The sequence below is a fragment of the Haemaphysalis longicornis genome, unplaced genomic scaffold (genome assembly GCF_048455015.1).
Source record: "Haemaphysalis longicornis isolate Haplotype H1 unplaced genomic scaffold, Haemaphysalis longicornis Haplotype H1 scaffold_3, whole genome shotgun sequence".
NCBI classification, from domain to species: Eukaryota; Metazoa; Arthropoda; class Arachnida; order Ixodida; family Ixodidae; genus Haemaphysalis; species Haemaphysalis longicornis.
The window spans coordinates 48,246,906-48,263,065 of NW_027526335.1; the positions used below are offsets into that span (position 1 = coordinate 48,246,906).

Here is a 16,160-nt window from a genome sequence, read left to right on the forward strand (position 1 = left end):
AAGCATAGAACATTGAATGAAATCTAGTGTGTGGGTGCTTCGAAAAGCTTGAGCATACCGGTAAAGATAGGGTGATTCCCACTGAGTCATCAATTCGAAAATCTGTACGGGCCTCAGTACTAGAAAATCCAGCTTCTGAGGCTGTCTGAGGGAGCGATGCTACTAAAAGGACCAACGACGCGTCAAGAGTTATTTAATAAACACACAGGAAAAACTCTTGAATTGACATAAATTTTTCGGGCAGGTTTGTTGAAAGAAACCTAACCAACGGCTATGAAAAAAAAATTCGGTGCCTTGGTGGGAATAGTATTAGGGCCGTCAGGGTGGGAGACGGGAGCTCTACCCATAGAACACGTTTGATCCTGTTTGTTGGTGCCGATAGGTGTGCCTTCCGGGTGCGACAAACGAGCGCGAGTACTTCATTGCTACACTGCGCGCGTTTTGCACGAAGCCGCCAGTATACTTGTTTATGGGAGCTGTTCGAAGGACATAGTCCGTGTATCGTGATGAGAAGCCCTTCGACGTTGGGTGTACCGACTGTTGCTGAGTCGACTAAACATTGTCCACTACGCAAGCACGGCAACAAGAAATATAGTATTCTTACACCAAGACACTTCGGTTTTCGCCCTGGTTATTCGACAACCCTAGCGCTCATAGCACTTACTGACAAATTCAAACGGGAAATAGACGGGGGTAAGCTTTTTGTATCGGTTTTTCTGGATCTTACGAAAGCGTTTGATTCCATCGATCACCAGATCCTTTTCAGAAAACTCGCTGCTTATGGCATAGTAGGACCACCTTTGGAGCTTTTTCGTAATTACCTGTTAAACAGAGTATTAATAGTTAGTTTGTGGGGCACTTTCAGATAAAAAAATAATTAACATTGGTGTCCCGCAAGGGTCCATATTAGGACCTTTCCTATTTTTAGCCTACATAAACGACCTTCCTACCTGTCTTTCTGCCTCCACAGTATGTCTCATGTATGCTGATGATACGACTACTTATACTTCGCATAAATCAATACAAACAGTGACGAACAGATTATCCCGAGATTTCTCTTATGTAAACAGCTGGTGTCATAAAAACGAATTAGTACGTAGTCTTCAGTTCTCGGAACCAAACCGGCCACTTGCAACCGTTATACATTGATATGCACCATATATCTTTCCTTGCAATCAATGCACATTCCTTGGAGTTCAGCTTGACAATCTCTTCAAATTCGATGCCCATACCACTGCACTGAGAAAAAAGATGGCATATATCATAAGAGTACTTATCAAAGCCCGCTATCACTTTCGCCCGCAGGCACTCCTCACACTCTACAATGCTTTCAATCACAGCAATCTGAAGTATTGCATCGAAGCCGGGGGGCTGACTTACGAAGTTCATTTAGAACCAGTGCGACATATCCAAAATCAAGCACTTCGCATTATCACTCGTAGCCCTTACAATGCCCATGTCAATCCTCTGTATCGAGAACTTGGAATTTTCCCTCTGGATAGGCTTATAACGTTTAGTGTAAGTATTACGGCATACCGCCTTTTCAAGAACCAAAATCTTCTGTATATAATAGGTAGACGGGAACTGGCTATCCATAATAACACCCGGTTTTTAGAACGAAATAATTTATACTCCCAAAAATAAGGACGAACTACGGAAAGCACACTTTTGAATTTGCCGCAATTAGGCAGTGGAATAACTTGGCGTACATTATCAAAACCTCCCGACCTCACAAGTCATTTAAGCGCGTACTTCGTTCTTCACTTGACCCATCATAACACGTCATGTTTGGTGCACCTTACAATATCCTAAATCTTACGAATATGTGTATATGTGTATGTGGGCATGTATTTGAAAAAAAAAATCTGTATTAGCTGGTGAAAATACATTGGACCCTATAACTATAGATATGTGTATTTCTGTATATGTGCGTGTAACCACATGTGTACCTGCATCTGTAAGTAGATTAGTTTCTCGCCCACTATAAGCATTTTTTACTCCTGCTTTTATGCGGCATGTCAACACTATTCTGAGAGTTCGTGGCTTAATGATTTGCTTTTCAATTGTATGATCCTTATGCATTATTTGTTGTTGAGCGACTGCACCTATTTTTCACTTTGTCATTGACCATCAGGGTCCCCACCTGCAGTGTTCTTCACTATGGGACCCCTGCCTGTATACTAATGCTATGTTATTTCATCTGTTTGTATAATAATGTGAAACTAAAACTGAAACTGAAACTGTATTATAACTTTCTCGGCTTAGGTTAACTTTTGGTGTTTTAAATAATGGATTGAGTTCGTTAGGTTGTGTTAGGTTAGCTTACGTTACGTTACGTTAATAAAGGGTGAAGTAGTGCCAGACGCTGCATTTTTTTTACCGCAGTGCCGAGGGATGCCGCTTTGGTGGTGTGCTTATAGTACCATGGGACGGCACTCTAGACACAGCCTTTTCGATGGCAGCTGCATGTGGTTAGTATTACGGGATTATTCGTATCCGTGCGCCGAAAACCGGATAATGCAAACGCCGTGTTGTGCAGGCCGCATGAAAGTGTAGCGAGCAAAAAAAAGAGCACCGTACACTTGACCTGCGAGAAAAAAAGAGCGCTGATCAAGGAACCCTGATTTCAACTGCCACGGTGCCTGTTTGAATCACGGATACAGCATGTTTTGTAAGGTTTTGTAATAAGCACAAAGCACGTCTCGCACCTATGTGACGAAAAGGATAGCAGGGTGGTGATTGCATAAGCGACAGAAGATGGAATTTTCGTTTACAGTCTAACTTTTTTCTCTGCCCTGCTATTGTTTGTTCTCCCGTGTTCGACGCCCGTGCTTTAAGGTTTTGTGACCACGGGCAGAACCAATCCTGAAATCCTAGGCTTATGCAGTTTCTCTGTAAAACGTTTAGAAGTTTTATCATTCGTGGTCTGTGATGTTGTAATATCGTGGTGTGAAACTGTAAGGCTGCATGATTTAAAAGGCTAACTACACGTGCACGTAGATAAATGCGCCCAGCAATTTCGCAACGCATTGGGCAAGATCTGATTGCCCGCCGGTCTACAAGAAAACGTCAGTCCTCTTGAGGCCAAGAGACGAAGGCAGCGGGAGATATGGGAAGCCCACTGTATGGTGTCCAAAAAAGAAGGAGATTACGACAGCGCACTATCGATCACGTTATCAAAAAGAGAAATTGAATTCCTGTCGCAGAACGAATTCAGCATGCGTTTCATGAAACCAGTGTTCGGTGGTTATCACGCGTGCTTTAAGCTCCTTTATAGTTGAGAGAGAGAGAGAGTTAACTTTATTGGAAGAGGATGGTGAACCTCGGCGTCGACCAAGAGGCCATGGGCTCTAGCAGTGTCCTCGGTCAGCTGGATGGCCCAGACTTGATCCGCTGGGTCGGAACTTGGCAACACGATCTCCCATATCCCCTCCTCAGTGAATGTGTACGCCGGTTGAACCACCTGCGGGCAAGCCCAAAGCATATGTGCTAGCTTTGCCCCACTCCTTTTATTTTACTTATTCTTTTATACAAGCACGCGTATATAATGTTACGGTAACATGTGTTCACTGTGCGTTAATAAATCAGTTGTTTGTTGCGATTCTTCCAGTGTTGTTTTATTTGTAGTCTTTGTAGCTACTATTCAAAGTATAAGCGCTTTCCACTCCAGTTGTGCAGCACCAACTGGTCCCTTCAGGTGACCTGTTAGCGTGATTTTTGTTCAGACATTTTATGCCTAATATAGAAACTTTTCCTTTAGGAATTGACAAAGCGATCCTGACACCCGGCAAACAGAACTTGGTGCACTTTAACGTCCATTGTAACATCCCCCTTCTCTTGTCGTGTGCCGCTACTTGACATATTCATTGCTCGTGTGGAGCACTCATTCGCGGAGGCCGGTCACGCTGAAAGAATTCTTGCGTCGCCATCCTTGTGGAGTGATAATTCCTATTACCTATACAGTGATCAGATTGGGCCCTCAGAACACCCAGCCAGCCCTTCCAATGTCCATAAACGGTTATCAGCTATGCAAACACAACATGACATTGCGGATACCATGACGCCCAATGTATAACTTGGACTGTTGACAATCAGCGACTGATAAGCTCAAACATTAATATATTTGTACGGAGCGCGACAAGCGATAGTGTTATAGCAGACAGTCATTCCATACGCGAAAGAGGGATCGAAATGCTCGTGGCTACTCTACTGGTGGTCCTCTCGGCATTCCTTGCCACTGCGGTGATCTTGTGAGTAGAAAGAATGCGCCTTTCAAAAATGATATCTGATCTTCCGTTATAAACGTTTGACTTCTTTAATAATCATGTAACCATGCGTGACGGTCGAAAAAAAATTATCTACACGCCGTATTTTAGATTCACCTGCCATTTGTACTTAAGAGTATTTGAAAGTGTGCTATACAACGAGTCATGGTTTAATTTCCAAGGTGAAGTAAGTGTCGGCAAATTAATATGTGACATTGACTCTAAAAGCAGCCATATTGATTGAAAGGGAAGTTTTAAGGCTTGCTCAAGAAACTTCGCATTTAAAGAAAAATTCGTCGTCATCAAAGCTTTTGAACCCCGGACCTAGGGGAATAGGTTCAGCAACTAACTTAAAAGTAGGCAAGCCGTTTATAGCGCCAGGGGGAATTAATCTACAAATAGAAGTGAGGGAGAAGTGTTAGACAACCTTATTAGGGATACACAAAGTAAGGAAACTGCGTTTGGTCAAAAAAAAATTTTACGGCCATTTGAAACTATGCCAAGCTCTAGCAGTACGCACTAAGCAGCGCAAACAAACCTGCGTAATTTTTACTGCATACGGGCTGATACTTCCAATTATTGTCTCCGTTTCACCTGTAATGCCGTAGCCACGCAAGGCAAGGACTGGATTTTGAGGGCTGGAGATATCAGGCAAGGAATTTTGTGATTGTGTGCGTCAGCTCATGGATCGAGGTAACACTCATGCTTTGCGCTTTGGTAGCGACTTTTAACGGCAGTCCTACGTTTGCAGTCCTAACGGCAGTCTCACTTCATTGAAAAGCGCGGTGATACGCAGCTGCGGTGTATCAGGACCAGGACCATTCAGGTCTGTGGTTTTTCGGGCTGTGGCGGCTGCATAGCTGCAGTTTCAATATATGAGCTTTAAGCAGAACAGAAAAGCGCTGGCGCCTTTCATGCTGCCGACGTCTTGCACAGTCCATGTGCGCATTCGAATTGATATACTCACAAAAAAGCCGACCTCGACAATGTGTTAGGACTTTTTGTTTCTCTTTCAGGTAAAGCTTATACGGCTCGGGTTTCAGGCTTTTTTATATCGGCGAACAAAAAATTCGCAGGCTCCGCGTGTCCTTCAACCGCAAAAATTTCTGTCGCTCAAGGCGCTGAAAAAAATGTCCAGTGTGTGTGTCCTGTCAGCACGCGGTCACCACCGAAGTCACGCCGTTCAAAACATGACATCGACCTCAAGATAATACGTCTCATGAATTGTAATTTATTTTGAATTGAATATAGTTATCACTAGGCACCCTTTTCAAGATCAGTAGAGTCAAACAGAAGTGTTTGCGTGTATGCAAGAATCTTTCGTATAGATGCCAGCCGTCAAAGCTCAATAGAAATTGACTGACTAACTCTTTATATTTAACCACGAGGCTCGTAGACCGAGGGGCAAGAACAGGTCTGTCTTGGTAATACTTATCTGAACGCACCCTCCAGGCATAATAATCCAGACATAATACTCTAGACACAAGACTTCAGAGATAATACGTGAATGGTACAGTGAAGCGACGCACCGTACATCAAGAGAAAAAAGGTGTCCATATCGTTCAGTTAATTTTTGTGTCAACGATATGTCGTGCGCCAAAAAGCTTTCCAGGCAATACGCATTCCCAAAGTGCAATCCCTTGTGAATTGTTTTAATCTACAAAGCGGGCAGATCGCTTCGAGAGCATTCCTTTTTTAATTTAAAATGCTCCATGACCACTGCATCATGCGAGAAATCAGGAAAATCAGAACATGCACTCTTCCGTGTCACGACGGCGATGGTTAAACACGAACCTTTTTCGTGATGAATTCTTTTGTTAGCTAATTCCATACTGCTCAATATGTGCATCTCTGGAGGTATGCACCACGTTTCTAGAATGTCCACAGCAACTCTAGGGTGTGCACTCCGTCGAGCTAATGTTTGTGTTTTGGGGTGTACGGCGCGAACCGGTACCTGCTGCTTGGCGTTCGTTTTGGCCATGTCGAAATGGAGGAATCGGATAGACGCGGGCTTCATAATGCGAGGGACCGAGGCTCGATTCCGGCCAAGGAAAGCGTTTTTTTCTTTTCTACGTCCCTCCCATCCACAAGCATATGCACCCCTTCTACAACCAGGGCCGCCGCAGCTCCCACGTCCGATTCCTCGAAAAACGCTACGGCATATGCCCAACACCCGCTATACCGACATCGCGCAGTCCTCAACCCGCCACAGCACCACCATCGCAGTCCTTAACAACGAGGGCCGCCTCCCCACCGCGGCCTCCTACCGCCACATCCCCACGCTCACCGCCGAGTCCCTCGCCATCGCTCACGCTGCCCTGACCCACTGCCACCAACCCTATCTGACCATAATAACCGACTCGCAGCAAGCGTGCCGCCTCTACCAAGCCGGCCTCGCCCCACCAGCAGCCATTCACCTCCTTCAACGCCTCCCTGAAGACATTGACCTCTCCATTGTCTGGACCCCCGGCCACTCCGGCCTGGCAGGGAATGAGGCGGCCCACGCCGCAGCCCGCGCACTTATTACCCGGGCACTTCCCTCGCCTAGCCTCGACCAAATAACTCCCCCACCCCCAGACCCAGCAGCCCTGACACCTCTCGACCCCACGTACAACTCCATCCTCTCCCACCACAGAAACTCCCGACGGCGATACCCGCCCCCCCACCCTTCCCTCACCGCCCAACAGGCCTACATCCTCCGCCGACTACAGACCGAAACATACTTTAACCACATCATTCTATCCCACATTTCCCCTTCTCTCTTTCAACCCGACTGCCCCCATTGTCACATCCCTCTCAACACCTACCACCTCGTCTTCTCCTGCCCCCAACACCCACATCCCCACCCCTCTCATTCCCCTGAGCAGTGGGAGTCCCAGCTGACCAGCTCCGCACCGGCGCGCAAGGTCGCCCTGGTGCGACCTTGGAGGCAGCCCGGACAAGAGGCCTCCTAGACTTAGGAGGCTAACCACGCCCTTCAACCCGTTCCCTTTGGCTCAACGTTTTGCCACCACCATCACCCACGATCATTCAACATCGTCATCAGATAAAGTTGGCTTTTGTGCAGGGCGTATCGGAGTACAACGGCATTAGTGAGCACACTAAAGCTCCGCTTTGAAAGAGATCCAGTTTTAACTTGCAACTGGCTTTAGGCAAATTTACAGGGGGAAGGTGGTGCATATAAAGATGATTGCGAATTACCATTGAAACAGCGACAAAGTGCGTAGGAGCGTTAGAACTTGCTATTCACGTAACCTTCTACGCCCTCGTGGTGTCCTCCTGATCCCTACACGTACCGATAGTCTGCGTCCGTCTGTTTATGAACAGAGCTTGGTGACGGGCGTCTGCTTCAAGGGTCCTTTACACGAACAGACACCTGTTGATGGTACTTCTAGCTCTGGGAACAGTTACTTTTCGTCGAGAATTATTTTTTATGTAGGGGAGGGCGTTGGCTATGCCTCGAAAAAGGTATTTTCGCAACTAGGCCAATTACTCAACATAACTCTTGTTCAACCATGCCTTTTTGGAGAAGAAAAAAACGCAAAAATGTCAGCGCACTCATGAAAGAGTTGGCTTCTATGGCCTGACGTTGTGAAATGATACCTATTTTTCCTACTTCCTCAATGCATTTTGCGACCTACCAAATTCCTGCAAGAAGTGAAGCTAGTGCGGCCATTCGGGAGCTATTTGAACAACATTTTTTGAGTCGACGTTCTTATTGAGTGTTTCGGCTTTGGAGCCTTTTCGCAATCAAGTTGAAAGTGACGACACGAAAAACAGGATTTACAGAGTTCGCACTGTACGGAATATATTCACATTTAGAAAATTTATTTACCTGAAAACTAATTCAACAACTTCCACTCCAGCCCCTTTAAACAATACTAGTGCTTACCCTCATATATGAAGTTTATAGCGCACGATTTCTGACTGCGTTCATGTAGATTGACAAAACATATAGTTCCAACTAGTTTGAAGAAAATTAGCAACTAAAATCAGTGACTGTGCAGTAAACTGTACCTGTGCATACTGTGGGCTTCTGAAACACCTTGTATTTCAACTAATAGAGCGTCATTGTGGTGTTTTCTTTTTTGTTTTTCTTAAAGATGGAGAAAGAATCACTTCTCATACTTCAAAAAGTTGGGAATACCCGGCCCACAACCAAACCTCATATGCGGTAACCTTCTGGAGTACCATTCGACGGTAAGAAAAAGACGGTTAACTTCCTTTGCTTTTCAGCTGACTGATTTTTATACTCATCATGCGTATCAGTAACTACTGTTGTATTATTATGAGTATTCCATACTTAACCTCCACACTTGTCTTATTTCTGTTGGGTGGGAAACAGGAACACTATAAAGTCATCGGAAGGTGGATGGAGAAATATGGAAATGTTTTCGGGTGAGACTTTGCTTTTTCATTCTTTATTGCAATTTATCCAGTTTAATACAGAAGGAAATCGTTAAACAAGAGTAGATGCAAGCCGTACTACATCGTGCACGAGAAAAAAAAATGAAGGAAATTTTGGCTTTGCCAGTCGCGGAATATTATGAAAGCAGCAGACCTGAGGGCATACAAAGCATGTAGCACTTTGCTACGTTTTAGAGCGTTGGCCAACACATCATTGTAGGTGTGGGCTTCTTATAGTAACACTGTCCCACACTCACGGCGTAACGCTTTGGGAGTCTTACGGGGGCAGGCGGTATCCGCAACTTTAACTGGAATGCGTTCCGCTTTTTTCTCATGGGTACCCGTTCACAACTTTAAAATTCAAAGCATGACGTGAGCGTCAATGTAAAATGTTAACTCTTAACGTTAGGCAGCCTTAACGTTGAGCCTAAGGTCCATGTCAAGCAACGACGTGCTCTACTGATTGTACGTCGCACTGCCGACATTAGTTGATAACGTTAGATTTGAAAATGTGATGTTTTGCGGCACCTGGGCCCATCGTCCCCTCATTCACGTGTTCAACATTTACACAAGCCAGGTATACACCGAAAAACACTGGAGGCCTCAATAATGCGGTTACAAGAATGATGCTTCATGAAACAGGCCTCACGAGACAGCCTTCACGAATTTTCTGCGAGACCGGAAGAGATAGTCTGATCGTGCGTTCGCTCTTAAAGAACAAAGACATGTGAAGTGCGGTCTTGCGTTATCGACGTTCTTGGCGCTACACCGTAGAGTGGGATTCTGATGATATGTGACTCTGAGTGACGAACGTGCGTCATCTGATAGTGTTCAGGAAATATATAAGAAACCCTTGATAATGCCGCACAATGTTATCTACAAACTTGGAGTGTCGTCTTCGCGTTGCACAAATGCTATTTCGGAGATGCACACCGCAGATCCATTCATTCTCGCTCATATCCGTGCCGAGGCTTGCCCAAAATCATGGAATATTGAATAAAATTTAGTTCTTAGGTGCTTCCAAAAGCTTTGCTGACTCATACTGAGTTATCAATTTCGTAAGCTGCATGGGCCTCAATACTAGAAAATCCAGCTTCTGAGGTTGCGTGAGGGAGCGATGCTACTAAAATGGCCAACGACTCTTTGAGAGTAATAAACACACGAAGAAAATGCTTGAATTGACATAAAATTTCTCAGGCAGGTTCTTTGAAAGAAAGTTAAGCAACCGTTCTGAAAAAAAAAATGGCTCCAACCCACGCTGTGACGGTGGTTGGACTGCGGGGCTGTAAGGTACACCCACAACCATTACCCATGCGGCGTCACTTGAATTCACACGCGTGGCTCTGCAAAAAGTAAAATCAGAGACTCTGCCAGCCGGTACCTGGGATTTGCGGGTGCGGCGTCCCGATGCAGCAGCGTCGACAGAAACTAAACGGAGAGGAGCGGCATTCAAAGGGTGATGAAGAGGGTGGCACTCTTGGCTATGGCGTCATCTCTCTTACTGCCTCTCTCTCACTCTTGTTGCTTGTGTCGCCTCCAAAAAGCGCCCTCCCCCTTCCCAGACGCTGAATCCAAACCACCGTCTGTCTCCCCGTCTCCACGTGTGGGACTAGCTTAGTCGGCAAGACGACGGGCTCTCGCTCCATTTCTCTATTCGAGCACGGGTGCGATCCCTCGCGGTGACAGTAGTTTGTGTAGCCTAGGTAGAACCAGTATCCAGTAGTAGCCTGGGATTTTTGTGTAGCCAGTACTAGCCTGGGAGTTTTCTGCTAACACGGGCACGAAAATTTCCTTGGATACGGCGGCACAGTAAAATAAATTTTCTGCATTTCAGAGTGGGTGGGAATAGCACCAGGGTCCACAGGGTGGGAGACGAGAGCTGTATTTTTACACCACGATTGCTCCTGTTTCTTGCTGACGACAGCTGTGCCTAACGGGTGCGCCAAACTAGTGCGCGCCCTTCGTTGCTACGCTGCGCGCCTGGCGCAGAAAGGGAAGCCGCCAGCCTTATTGTTGTTTGTCGGAGCTGTTCGAAGGACATAGGCGTGTATCGTGATGAGAGATACTTCGACGTCAGGTGTGCCGATAGTTTATGCGTCGAGTAAACGTGATCCACCACGCAACCACGGCAACAAGTCTGAACCGATGGAGGGGTACAACGCAAGGGCGAGAGCCAAAGGCCCGTAACTTGGTGCTAATCCAGGAGTGTCCTCTCTGAACTCACGCGTGCTAGCACGATTTAGCACCATGAAAATCCTTCATAAATATCGCGAACGAAGTCCTACTGGTTTTGCAATCAAGCCACGTAAGCAGGCGTAGGTTCCCCGAGGAATAATGGGGTGGGGGGGGAGGGGTGAAATTGAAGGCGAAGGGTGATGCCTCCCCCAACATACTCCACGCGCTCTTTTGAATTCGTCATTGCCTACGTCTAGTGCGATGATTTGAAGCCAAGGCAAACAGTAAATAAAGGAAAAGCGGTTTGAGTGAACAAACTTTAAGATGGCGCCAGTGAACTTAAGAGGTAAAAATAAAAAGAATAAGAAAAGAAAGACGACGGAAAAGACGTATCAAAATAAATTGAAGCTTAAAATAGGCCTGCACAGAAGGCCGCCTACACTACAGTAATTCTATTAGAGATTCTCGCGAAAGACAAAAGGCAATTACCGGCAAGCATGACTGAATCAGTGAATACCCCTGCGTTGTCAGCAAATCTGGAGCCGCATTTTTATGTATCGACAGTTTGAAACCAAACGCAAGGTATTATTTAAAGCCCTCGGAGTAAAATTTTAGTGTGTCGGTTTGCGGCGCTAACCCGTAACAAGGATTGCTCATGGTTACTTTCTTCCTTAATTTTCTCTTCGTTTTTATTATATTATTTTACCTCGTCTTTATTCCGAAGCCGAAAAATTCTCAGGTATCGCACAGGGAATCAGAGCTAATAAATTGGGTGATGTCTACTTCCTTCCACCGTTGTTGATGATTATTGGTTTAGTGACAGATGGCCAACAAATGAGCCAAGAGCCCCAAAATATTATTTTCCGCTGTTGTTTTCCAGCTGCGTTTCCTGTTGCGCCAAATTGCACTCAGCCAGCTCGCTGCACAAGAAACTTTGTAGTTTTTGATAGCTTTGCGTTTGCGTTCATTTCACCAATCGTATTCTCTTATTCTGTGCCTCTAACCCTACTCCCAGTTTACAAGCAACTTTAGGGAAACTGTTTGGTATTACCGACAGAAAAATGGCAATTTTTAGCCAACTTGTTTTTGGCCACAGTTGCTACCAACGTCAAGGTCGCAACACCTACGCTCCTGCGACCGTCTTACTTTGAAGACAATCATCGTTTACTACGCCAGCTCCATATCTGTCCAACCTCGCGCTGTGAATTCGTCGTACAGCGCGAACATGACATGCAAGTGCTGGACACGTAAGAAATCGGTTCGGGGCAAAATGAAACGATGGTTCTCGTCAAAGACCTCACGTACGGCGGAAATAACTTCTCTCAAGGCCAACGAAAACACGGCTGCTGGATGAATAGATACCTGTCAGTGAGGCGGCATTCCGTTCCAAGATAGGTAAAATCCGGCACTTCCGGTACGGTGCAGGATTTCAACTGAACGTATTGATATTTCGCCACCGTTTCTTAACTTACTTCAAATATCCCACCATTAGAACAAATTCAGGGAAGCTTTCACTGTAGCGCAAGCCTTGAATAGCGAAGCTGTTGTTGGTGAGCATGGTCGGACACCAAGCTAAGTTTCAGTATCATTGTTTATTTGCACAGTTGCGGGGCTAGTAATCGTCGCCATATGCATCAAAAGGTAGTTTTTTTTTTTTTCATGGTGAGTGGTAGATGCAAAGTCATGCTCAGCATTGCAGACTTCCACCAGCTCAACTGGCGAAGCTTGCACTAAGTCACCCAAGGCTTGAACCATAGCGAAGCTGCAGGATTTCTTTATACATGAGCACTCAAGCACACGTCACCGCGAAGTTGTACAAGTTTGAAGTTGTTTACTTGCATGCTCCGTCGTTGCTTCCCACTGTCGTCGTCATATGCATTGATATCATCGTGCTCCTCATGCTGAGCATAACATGCGTGGCAGCGGTAGACGACTGCGCTCAACTTTTCTTTCTTTCTTACTAAAGCCACAGCGCGAGCCGGAGACTGAGTGGTCGCAGCGGGCACGTGCTCATGAGCGTTCCGCATTTTCTTGGTATTTTTTTTCTGCAAGAGCGAACTTATGGCTTTTACAACAGTTTCGCTGTTAGAAAACGGATGCTATAATTTAGCCGGGCGAATATTTATATTGAAAAATAAAGGTCTGGGGCGAAACTCAGCCGGGCTAATATTGCTGTGACTAAACCCACGTCGTTCCAGCACACCCCGCGGTCTTCTGAGGCCAAACAGCTTTAGCAGTTGGCAAGGAGGATAGAAGTGTCTCTGTCAGCGGACCAGCGCTGGGTGCGTACTGGAATGGCCAGGATTGTGTGTATCTGGGAACTGAATATCGCGTCGGTGGGACACAGAGAAATGATAATTACCACATCTCACATTCTAAACTGAGAACGTCTGTTCCCAAACGCTGCCAGTGCACGAGACAATTCCCCGCAGTCTGTGAATCACAACATTTGCATTTCCTTTATATTCGTATATCCATCAGGATTTATCTAAACTACAGATAACAATGGCACACTTTGCACAAGATTTACTTATCAGCGAACGGATCCAGCATTGTCGGAGCAATACTGACTGACCACCTCAGGTTGTTAGTGATCAATGCCTAATCAAATGGCGCTAAATATGTAAGGCAGCCTCCAAGCCTAAATTGTATTCATGTTTCAACGATATCGTCTTTACAAAGAAATACATCTTTGTGGCCTAATTTCTTTCAGGTTCTTTAACGGCGATGTGCCTTTCGTCGTACTGAACGACCTCGCCTTTATAGAACACGTGTACGTCCGGAATTTCGCCAACTTCACTGACCGCGGGGTAAGTTAAACGCTGCTTATTTAAGGCATTAGTATTTAAGACCACACAAAATACACTACTGAGGGGATGCAGCAACATCTAACCACGCTACAGCGCTTTGTACGTCAAGAATTCAAGACCGGCATTGTCAGGCAAGACCTGGATAGGAAGACGGCCTAACATTTGCCGTACAACTTATTGGAAGCGACAGATCACGCTACTGAACTTTGTTCTGCTTTTCTTGAATTCGGAGAAATAGCTTACGATTTTTGGTTTTAAGCACTTTTATCTCGATGAGAATGTGACCACCGAACTTTTACTGGAGGTAAGGACACATTGTATAGAGCCAGCAAGTGTGCGTGCGGAATCGTCTCACTTAGGTTACAGTAGTGGTTGTACTGACATTGTTTTCTGCAGAAGCATATCTTTGTCTTTCACATTCCAAGTTTACACCCGCTCTATGTTATATTTCAGCGAAAAAAGGCGTCTTTCTTATTTAGCAGCTAACGAGCTAAAGTGAGGGGAAAAAAGCTGGAATATGCGCCCATGCCCTCAGTAAAAATAGTTAACCAGCGAAGCTGAAACACAGGGACGGTGGTGGCCATTGTCCTGTTGGCGCTGCGCCGCTCGCCCCGCCGCCTCATACCACGTTGTCGCTTGAGGTGTGTTTCACGTATTAACTCACTGCGCTCGGGCTCTGCTGCGAGAGAGAAACTTTTTCGCTCCGTCCGATGTGATGTTCCCACTTACCAGTGTAGGCTGACGCGACATTGCGATCTCTCTCCTCTGATTTCTCACACCTCTACAACCTGGTTCTTTCTCTCATGTGCATATGATTGCGTTAGAGAAATTGTTTGTGTACGTGGGATTGACGGACACTCCTTTCGCGTGACCATGTAAAAATTTTGCATGTTCGGTCGCAGAATGTACACTCACTATAGAAATTTCCAAAACATACGGTAATGCTAAGGGTTATAATAAAACTAGTTCATTATTCAATGCAATGTGGGCTAGTTGGTTGGAGCAGTCAAACATGGTAAAACAGCGCGGTAGAGACGGGACGACAAAGAAGAAAATATAGTGGACTAGCACTGAGCTCTCAGTGGCTTCAGAATGTACAGTGATTATAAAAATTTGTGAAAATGTTAAAGCTAAAGGGTAAATTAAAACCATTTAATTAATCAATGCAATGTGGGCTAGCTGGCTGGAGCAGTGAAACATGGTTTAACAGCGCGGTAGACATGGGACGACAAAGAGAATACACAGGACTAGTGCTATTTTACCATGTTTCACAATTTTATTAAACAGGGGGTACTTTTTGGTGATTAGGTGCACTACCTGTACAGACAACAAATATACGCCATCAAACCGTGGTTTATCTAGAACCTACAGCTTGTGCGGACAGCATTTACAGGTTTATGTGTATGTAGCAGCAACAGGCTAATATTACAAGTAAAGTGTACACTTCATAATATAGCTCATACTGACTAGTGACAGCTACTTTGGTTCGGCGGATGCGTACTCGTAAATCACGACAACGCTTCTGGAAATCTTCCAATAATTAATTGAAAACGTAAAAATCTCAGAGTAAAGTTTCAATTCGATCCTCTGAGTTTCATTGCATCGGTTGTATGCACATTAGTAACAGGAAGAGCGTTAAGGGGCAGGCCTGAATAAAAATTCTGCTTATGGCTCAAACCACCAGGATCATCGTCATTAATAACGACATCATACCTTATTCCAGTTGACAATGATGACCGACCAAATGCACCCTGTTTTGGCAAAATCTGTGATGCACGCCCGCGGGGTTCAATGGAAAAACATCCGGAGTTGCTTGGCCTACGCCTTCACTTCTACCAAATTGAAGCAGGTAAAATATTTCATTCACGCTGCAGTAATTTTAAAGCCAATAAGCATGATCTTTTATAAAAGATCGCATCCCCAGCAGAAGCAGTCAACGAAGAAGCAGCAGCCGCATCCCCACAACCACAGTGATTCATTTTGAACGAGTGCGCTGTTATTTATGTGTACTGCAGGGCATAGTATTCAGACATTTTTTATCTCTCGCTGCCTCCCCTGATCCACAGTGTCGAGGCTTGCCTTCCTTGGCTACCTCTGATAGCTGCATAATAACAAAAACGGCCGAAAACAAACCCAGATTGTATTCGGTTCTTATTCCACTCTTGTTGTCATATTTTATACAATCAATCAATCAATCAATCAATCAATCAATCAATCAATCAATCAACCAACCAACCAACCAACCAATCAACCAATCAATCAATCAATCAATCAATCGATCAATCATCCAACCAATAATTAATTAATAATTATTAATAATTATTTATTATTAAATAATTAATTGATGATAAATAATCCAATAAGCAATAAAGTATTAACTGTACCCATTTATTTCTTGAGAGATTAAAAAGATGTTGCCAGTAAAAAGCTGTAAAAATTGAGGTTTTAAGCTGTCTTGCCGCCCGTGAGGAACTTTGTTACAGTTGTACAATGCAGTATACCA

The 16,160-nt window shown here is 45.0% G+C and overlaps 1 protein-coding gene across 1 annotated transcript in view; it reads left to right on the plus strand.

Annotated features, from left to right (window-relative positions):
* Nucleotides 1-4,138: 4,138 nt before the first annotated feature.
* LOC144174425 (cytochrome P450 3A41-like) overlaps nt 4,139-16,160 on the plus strand; it is a 34,864-nt gene continuing 22,842 nt past the window's right edge. Inside the window, exons 1-5 of the mRNA XM_077703136.1 lie at nt 4,139-4,250; nt 8,369-8,465; nt 8,611-8,663; nt 13,561-13,657; nt 15,381-15,506. Of these exons, the coding sequence (XP_077559262.1) occupies nt 4,192-4,250; nt 8,369-8,465; nt 8,611-8,663; nt 13,561-13,657; nt 15,381-15,506 (432 nt within the window). The 5' untranslated portion in view covers nt 4,139-4,191. The remainder of the gene's footprint in view (nt 4,251-8,368; nt 8,466-8,610; nt 8,664-13,560; nt 13,658-15,380; nt 15,507-16,160) is intronic.